This window comes from Palaemon carinicauda, chromosome 2, assembly GCF_036898095.1.
Source record: "Palaemon carinicauda isolate YSFRI2023 chromosome 2, ASM3689809v2, whole genome shotgun sequence".
Taxonomy (NCBI): domain Eukaryota; kingdom Metazoa; phylum Arthropoda; class Malacostraca; order Decapoda; family Palaemonidae; genus Palaemon; species Palaemon carinicauda.
In genome coordinates, this window is record NC_090726.1 from 202827673 (window position 1) to 202836925 (window position 9253).

General features: G+C 35.6%; 1 protein-coding gene across 1 annotated transcript in view; it reads left to right on the forward strand.

Moving 5' to 3' along the window:
• The first annotated feature begins 7387 nt into the window (after positions 1–7387).
• Hex-A (Hexokinase A) overlaps positions 7388–9253 on the forward strand; it is a 135482-nt gene continuing 133616 nt past the window's right edge. Inside the window, exon 1 of the mRNA XM_068361360.1 lies at positions 7388–7522. Coding sequence (XP_068217461.1) covers positions 7484–7522 — 39 coding nt within the window. The 5' untranslated portion in view covers positions 7388–7483. The remainder of the gene's footprint in view (positions 7523–9253) is intronic.

Below are 9253 nucleotides of genomic sequence, written 5' to 3' on the forward strand. Positions count from 1 at the left end.
TGATAAAAGAATTTCCATTTAATTAATCAGTCCATTAATGGAAGCTTCTTTCCATCTCAACCCGTATGATAAGGTCAACTGTGTTTGTTTTCTTGAATCTACCTGATTTCTCTTCCTCTTGTTTTGTTAAAGTTTTTATAGTTTATTTTAATATTGTCACTGTTCTTAAAATATTTTATTTATTCTTGTTTCCTTTCCTCACTGGGCTATTTTCCCTGTTGGGGCCCCTTGGCTTATAGCATCCTGCTTTTCCAACTAGGGTTGTAGCTTAGCTAATGATAATAATAAGCCTCTTCTAGTTTCAACCTGGTTTAATTGAACTATTTTGTAGCTTTTGTTTTGCACTTTTCACTGTTTTTACAAAGTCTTTAGGTTTTGAAACTTTTTAATTTGATCTTGCATGTTTACTGTTCTGTTTATTGCCCTGTTAATCTATCTTGAAGGTCAACAACACAGAGCCCGTACTTATTGCAAGAACTGCCTGAAATCTTATCTCTCGTAAAACAAGTTTATCTTGATGAGTGATGTTATTAATGCACTAAGGAAAACTGACAGAGATATTAATAATTTCAAAAGATTTCTCATTAGATAAGATCTATCGAATTTTTAAATGGGTTTTAGCAGTTTTCCTGAAAATATATTTTTATATTTTTAAGGGTCCTTTACCCTTTGCTGAGAACAGGATTCAAAGGTTTTGTACCAAACCCAATTGTTTTTCAAATATAATTTCCACAATATTTTTCCTGTATGACGATTCCTCGCATGGTTTCAATTGTCTTTTCGCATTATAACATTCACCTTGAAAACTTTCCCCAAACGTTGGTCAGCTCGTGTGAGGTACAGAAGAGAATGTTAATATAGAAGAAATTCGACTTGCTTATACACTTTGATTTAGTAAATACTACTCCCTTCTGATTTCAGTAAATATTATTCCCTTCTGATTTCAGTAAATATTACTCCCTTCTGATTTCAGTAAATATTACTCCCTTCTGATTTCAGTAAATATTACTCCCTTCTGATTTCAGTAAATATTATTCCCTTTTGATTTCAGTAAATATTACTCCCTTCTGATTTCAGTAAATATTACTCCCTTTCTGAGCGAGGATACCCTAATGTGTTGAAATGGTTTGTATATGGCTATGTTCAGGAAAGCTTTACTAGTCACAGTCACCTATATTAGGTTAGTTTGCTATGAGCCATCAGACTAAGGCCGGGAGCACACTAGCGACTCTGTGGTGCCACAAAGCCACAGCATCGTGTGGCATCGATGTGGTCTCCCATAGGTTTCCATTGTTTTCAAAGCCACGCCACGCCTGTGACGGGGATGAGCGACAGAGAGCCACAGTCGCTTGCCACAGTCGCTAGTTTGCGCGGCAAAACTTGAAAACAATGGAAACCTATGGGAGACCACATCCCCGCCACACGATGCTGTGGCTTTGTGGCACCACAGAGCCGCTAGTGTGCTTCCAGCCTAAAGTCTCTCAACACCAATCCGCAATGGCAAGCATGGTGATGTAAATGACCAAACCCCAGACATGACTAACGACATGTCTGAGGCCTTTTTCCTGCAGTGGTCTGAAAACAGCTACATTTGTTGTTTTGCAAAGACATTTACTACGTCTCCTTGGTATTTGAAGACCTTGGAGATTCACATTCTTGTAAAAAGAGATGCTTTAGCCATGGTAAGCAGCTCTTCTAGGAGAAGGACATTCCAAAATAAAACCATTGTTCTCTAGTCTTTGGTAGTGCCATAGTCTCTACCATTGTCTTCCACTGTCTTGGGTTAGAGTTCTCTTGCCTGAGGGTACACTCTGGCACACCATTCTGTCTTATTTCTCTTCCTCTTGTTTTGTTAAGGTTTTTATAGTTTATATAGGAAACGTTTATTTTAATGTTACTGTTCTTAAAATATTTTATTTATCCTTCTTTCCTTACTGGGCTATTTACCCTGTTTGGAGCCTTTGGACTTATAGCAGCCTGCATTTTCCAACTAGGGTTGTAGCTCAGCAAGTAATAATAATGATAATGATAATAATAACTGGATTGTAATTTGTAAAAGAGGGGAAGACATTAATTTTAATAATATATCTATTCAATGTCTTTTCTTATCTCCACCAAAATGAAGGTGAATCAGGCAATTATATATAAACACAGCACATATCAGATAAATTCTCTCCACCATGAATTCAAATAGCCATGACGACAGGAAGTAAAATTAAAAAAAAAAAGGAAGTGGATTTTATCGTTTCCTATTTCCTCGTTCATCGTCTGTTGCGTCGAACTTTGTGTTTTGTTCGACATCATGGTATTCTTGCGTCGAGTTCTATGACGTTTGTTCTATGTGCTTTGTTCGACATCATGGTATTCTTGTGTCGAGTTCTATGATGTTTGTTCTATGTGCTTTGTTCGACATCATGGTATTCTTGGGTCGAGTTCTATGATGTTTGTTCTATGTGCTTTGTTCGACATCATGGTATTCTTGGGTCGAGTTCTATGATGTTTGTTCTATGTGCTTTGTTCGACATCATGGTATTCTTGGGTCGAGTTCTATGATGTTTGTTCTATGTGCTTTGTTCGACATCATGGCATTCTTGCGTCGAGTTTTGTGCTTTGTTCGACATGGTATTTTTGCGTCGAGTTCTATGATGTTTTGTTCGACATCATGGTATTCTTGCGTCGTGTTCTATGATGTTTTATTCGACCTCATGGTATTCTTGCGTCGAGTTTTATGATGTTTTGTTCGACATCATGGTATTCTTGCGTCGAGTTCTATGATGTTTTGTTCGACCTCATGGTATTCTTGCTTCGAGTTTTGTGCTTTGTTCAAGATCATGGTATTCTTGCGTCGTGTTCTATGATTTGTTCAACATCATGGTATTCTTGCGTCGAGTTTTATGAGGTTTTGTTCGACATCATGGTATTCTTGCGTCGAGTTTTGTGATTTGTTCGACATGGTATTCTTGCTTCGAGTTTTGTGCTTTGTTCAAGATCATGGTATTCTTGCGTCGTGTTCTATGATGTTTTGTTCAACATCATGGTATTCTTGCGTCGTGTTCTATGATGTTTTGTTCGACATCATGGTATTCTTGCGTCGAGTTTTGTGATTTGTTCGACAGGGTATTCTTGCTTCGAGTTTTGTGCTTTGTTCAAGATCATGGTATTCTTGCGTCGTGTTCTATGATGTTTTGTTCAACATCATGGTATTCTTGCGTCGTGTTCTATGATGTTTTGTTCGACATCATGGTATTCTTGCGTCGAGTTTTGTGATTTGTTCGACAGGGTACTCTTGCTTCGAGTTTTGTGCTTTGTTCAAGATCATGGTATTCTTGTGTCGTGTTCTATGATGTTTTGTTCAACATCATGGTATTCTTGCGTCGAGTTCTATGATGTTTTATTCGACCTCATGGTATTCTTGCGTCGAGTTTTATGATGTTTTGTTTGACATCATGGTATTCTTGCGTCGAGTTTTGTGTTTTGTTCGACATGGTATTCTTGCTTCGAGTTTTGTGCTTTGTTCAACATCATGGCATTCTTGCGTCCAGTTCTATGTGTTTTATTCGACCTCATGGTATTCTTGCGTTGAGTTTTGTGCTTTGTTCAACATCATGGTATTCTTGCGTCGTGTTCTATGATGTTTTGTTCGACCTCATGGTATTCTTGCGTCGTGTTCTATGATGTTTTGTTCTACATCATGGTATTCTTGCGTCGAGTTTTGTGTTTTGTTCGACTTGGTATTCTTGCTTCGAGTTTTGTGCTTTGTTCAACATCATGGCATTCTTGCGTCCAGTTCTATGTGTTTTACTCGACATCATGGCATTCTTATGGTCCCAAGCGCATTGCAACCCAGCTGCTATTGATCTGTGAATGCTTATTACATTTATGTACATTCCATTTGGTTTGGCACCTTTGGAGAAGAGTGCCATGGCGGACGGTATTGGTAAATGTTAAGTGCCAATGTTTTATTATTTTAAAGATATTGTATTTGTAAATTATTAAATTATATATTCTAGATATTGACTCATGATTCAGTTGTCTGAAGGAATCTATATTCATGCTACTCAGCTAGTAATTGTGTCTTTGGTGAATCAGTTATCTGTATATATATTCATCTTAGGTAGACTGTCATAAATGTCCTTTGTTGATTCAATTATCTGATTGTATATTCATCCGAGTCAGCTACACAGGAGTAAATATGCCCTTTATTAATTCAGTTATCTGAATGTCTATATTCATCCTAGTCAGCTAGATGGAAGTAAATGTATCCTTTGATAATTCAGTTATCTGAATGTCTATATTCATCCGAGTCAGCTACACAGGAGTAGATATATCTTGTATTAATTCAGTTATCTGAATGTCTGTATTCATCCTAGTCAGCTAGATGGAAATAAATGTATCCTTTGTTAATTCATGTATCTGAATGTCTATATTCATCGTAGTCAGCTAGATGGAAATAAATGTATCCTTTGTTTATTCATGTATCTGAATGTCTATATTCATCCTAGTCAGCTACACAGGAGTAGATATATCTTGTATTAATTCAGTTATCTGAATGTCTATATTCATCCGAGTCAGCTACACAGGAGTAGATATATCTTGTATTAATTCAGTTATCTGAATGTCTGTATTCATCCTAGTCAGCTAGATGGAAATAAATGTATGCTTTGTTAATTCAGGTATCTGTATGTCTATATTCATCCAAGTCGGCTATACGGGAGTAAATATTCTTTATTAATTCAGTTATCTGAATGTCTATATTCATCCAAGTCGGCTATACGGGAGTAAATATTCTTTATTAATTCAGTTATCTGAATGTCTATATTCATCCAAGTCGGCTATACGGGAGTAAATATTCTTTATTAATTCAGTTATCTGAATGTCTATATTCATCCAAGTCGGCTATACGGGAGTAAATATTCTTTATTAATTCAGTTATCTGAATGTCTATATTCATCCAAGTCGGCTACACGGGAGTAAATATTCTTTATTAATTCAGTTATCTGAATGTCTATATTCATCCAAGTCGGCTACACGGGAGTAAATATTCTTTATTAATTCAGTTATCTGAATGTCTATATTCATCCAAGTCGGCTATACGGGAGTAAATATTCTTTATTAATTCAGTTATCTGAATGTCTATATTCATCCAAGTCGGCTATACGGGAGTAAATATTCTTTATTAATTCAGTTATCTGAATGTCTATATTCATCCAAGTCGGCTACACGGGAGTAAATGTATTCTTTGTTGATTCAGTTATCTGAATGTCTATATTCATCCTAGTCAGCTAAATGGAAGTAAATGTATCCTTTGATAAGTCAGTTATCTGAATGTCTATATTCATCCTAGTCAGCTACAAGGGAGTAAATATATTCTTTATTAATTCAGTTATCGGAATGTGTATATTCATCCTCGCCATCTAAACGGGAGTAAATGTCCAGAATGAATATGTCCTTTGGTGATTCAGTTGTCTGAATATCTGTATATTCATCCTCGTCTTCTGAACGGGAGTAAATGTCCAAGGTGAATGTGTCCTTTGTTGATTCAGTAATCTGACACTGTATATTCATCCTCGTCTTCTGAACGGGAGTAAATGTCCAAGGTGAATGTGTCCTTTGTTGATTCAGTAATCTGACACTGTATATTCATCCTCGTCTTCTGAACGGGAGTAAATGTCCAGGAGGAATGTGTCCTTTGTTGATTCAGTAATCTGACACTGTATATTCATCCTCGTCTTCTGAACGGGAGTAAATGTCCAGGAGGAATGTGTCCTTTGTTGATTCAGTTCTCTGAATGTCTGTATATTCATCCTAGTCATCTAAATGGGAGTAAATGTCGAGGATGAATGTGTCCTATGTTGATTCAGTTAGTTGTCTGAATGTCTGTATATTCATCCTAGTCAGCTACAAGCACACGGGAATGAATATGTCCATTGTTGATTCTGTAATCTGACTCTGTCTATTCATCCTAGTCTTCTAGATGGGAATTGATATGAGTTAATTCAGTTATCTGAATATATATTCATCCTAGTCAGCCAAGAATGATAACATACATTCATGACATTAATGAGCTCACGATTCAGATCTGAATGTCTATATTCATCCTAGTCATATAGACGAGAATAAATGTCCTTTGTTAATTCAGTTATCTGAATATATATTCATCCTAGTCAGCCAAGAATTATAACATTCATTCTTGACATTAATGAGCTCACGATTCAGATCTGAATGTCTATATTCATCCTAGTCATATAGACGAGAATAAATGTCCTTTGTTAATTCAGTTATCTGAATATATATTCATCCTACTCAGCCAAGAATGATAACATACATTCATGACATTAATGAACTCACGATTCAGATCTGAATGTCTATATTATTCCTAGTCATGTAGACGAGAATAAATGTCCTTTGTTAATTCAGTTATCTGAATATATATTCATCCTACTCAGCCAAGAATGATAACATACATTCATGACATTAATGAACTCACGATTCAGATCTGAATGTCTATATTCATCCTAGTCATATAGACGAGAATAAATGTCCTTTGTTAATTCAGTTATCTGAATATATATTCATCCTACTCAGCCAAGAATGATAACATACATTCATGACATTAATGAACTCACGATTCAGATCTGAATGTCTATATTCATCCTAGTCATATAGACGAGAATAAATGTCCTTTGTTAATTCAGTTATCTGAATATATATTCATCCTACTCAGCCAAGAATGATAACATACATTCATGACATTAATGAACTCACGATTCAGATCTGAATGTCTATATTCATCCTAGTCATATAGACGAGAATAAATGTCCTTTGTTAATTCAGTTATCTGAATATATATATTCATCCTACTCAGCCAAGAACTAGAACATACATTCTTGACTCTAATGAACTCACGATTCAGATCTGAATGTCTATATTCATCCTAGTCATATAGACGAGAATAAATGTCCTTTGTTAATTCAGTTATCTGATTATATATTCATCCTACTCAGCCAGGAATTATAACATTCATTCTTGACTTTGAGCTCACGATTCAGATCTGAATGTCTATATTCATCCTAGTCGGCTCCACTGTTGTAAATATGTCCTTTTTACCCAGTAAGCCACAAAGGAGACCTTGGATATTAATGACCGAGTCTGTGGAATTACTGCACAGCCCGAAGAAACTATTCGTTAATATCGTTCGAGGTCCTCTTAGCGTCCCATGACTGTTCTACTCGGACGTCCATGAATTTCCACCCATTCGTGTCCAGACTGTCTCGTGAGGAAGTCCGCCTCCCTGTCAAGTTTCTCTTGAGGAGGCTTCCATATTTCCCTGGATTCTAATCGCTTTGCATCGTCTAACACCTGGGGATTAGTAACTTCTATTCTAATTCATTTAATAACTTACTGCTTCGTTGTTTATGCAAGATATTAGCTATTTTGGATTATATAAAACAGCTGATTTTTAAGAGGAATTAAAAACTTCGAGATGCGTACAATCTGCTGTTGGCTGAAGCCTAAGAGGACTGTGAGTATTAAATTATTTTTGGTGGAATTTTACAATTATTTCGGTTAAGTTACGAATTATTGACTATTGTTTTATTGTTTGGGGTTTTTGGCTGTGCATGGAGACTTGATTGATATTGTTCAATGCCTATTGTTTCTTTTTTTCGTTCAAGGATTTATTATGAATTTATATATATTTATATATATATATGTATGTATGTATATATAATATATATATATATATATATATATATATATATATATATTATATATATATATTTATATAATATATGTATATATATATAATATATATATATATATATATGTAATATACACATTTACTGTACGTTGGTGCATACATACAGTGTATGTCTATGTATGTATGTATATATATATATATATATATATTTATATATATATATATATATATATATATATACTTATTTACTGTACGTAGGTACATACATACAGTGCATGTCTATGTAAACCCCGAAGTGACTTCCCGGAAGGTATTCAAGTCCCGTCGATATTGCATAAGCAATAAGAATCAACAACTCGATACACACACACTGCATTCCAGGCCTTGAGACTGAGGGTAGATTCTAATTGCCTCCGATTTTCACCATTACACCATCCTTCCACGAAGGGCTCCATCATCCATCTGAGCAAGCAGGCCACTGAATACGAACTCATTACACCCGTGGGGCATTGCTTCTCCGCGCCCTTGCCCTTTCTTGTTTATTGTCAGTATGTGTTCCATCTGCAGCCATTTTTTCCCTTAGGAGGAATTTTCAGGCTTCTATAGTTGGTCTTGGCTTATGTGTTTACATGCGCTTGATAGTTATGCATTGTGCATTACCTTTTCTGGGATACCTTAACGTGAGTGAAAGAGTTTACGTATCATCAGTAAAGCTGTGCTAGCCAGGGGCACTCATACTAGGTTGGTTTGCTGTGAGGTATTAAACGGAAATCTCCCACCATCGCCAACCCACACTGACTAATGTGGTGATTAAAACTGGCCAAACACGACAATGAATTGACATGTCTGAGGCTTTTGTCCTGCATTAGACTAGTATCAGCTGCCTCTTGGGGCATTTTATACTTTGGGGCAACAGAAATATAATTTGAATATTAGTTCATGTGTTGTTGGGTATGGAATGAACCGGAAAATATAAATATTTTGTATTTTTTCCTGGTATGTGACTCTCCTCTCTCTCTCTCTCTCTCTCTCTCTCTCTCTCTCTCTCTCTCTCTCTCCTCTCTCTCTCTCTCTCTCTCTCTCTCTCTCTCTCTCTATTTTTCTCAATGCGCTTTCAATCTTGTGTATATATATATATATATATATATATATATATATATATATATATATATATATATATATATATATATATATATATATATATATATATATATAACCACATACTGGTATGTGATTCTCTCTCTCTCTCTCTCTCTCTCTCTCTCTCTCTCTCTCTCTCTCTCTCTCTCTCTCTCTCTCTCTCTCTCTCTCTCATCATAATTGAATAATGAATATGAATAATTAGCAGATAAGCATTTAAATTATACAAACCATACAGTTTCTAGTCTGGCTAGTGCCATAGCCTCTATACCATGGTCTTCCTCTTCCACTGTCTTGGGTTAGAGTTCTCTTGCTTGAGGGTACAATTGGGCACACTATTCTATCTAAATAATTATGAACTAAACTTAATGCATAAACCAGATTTGATTACATAATTTAATATTCAAACTTGAC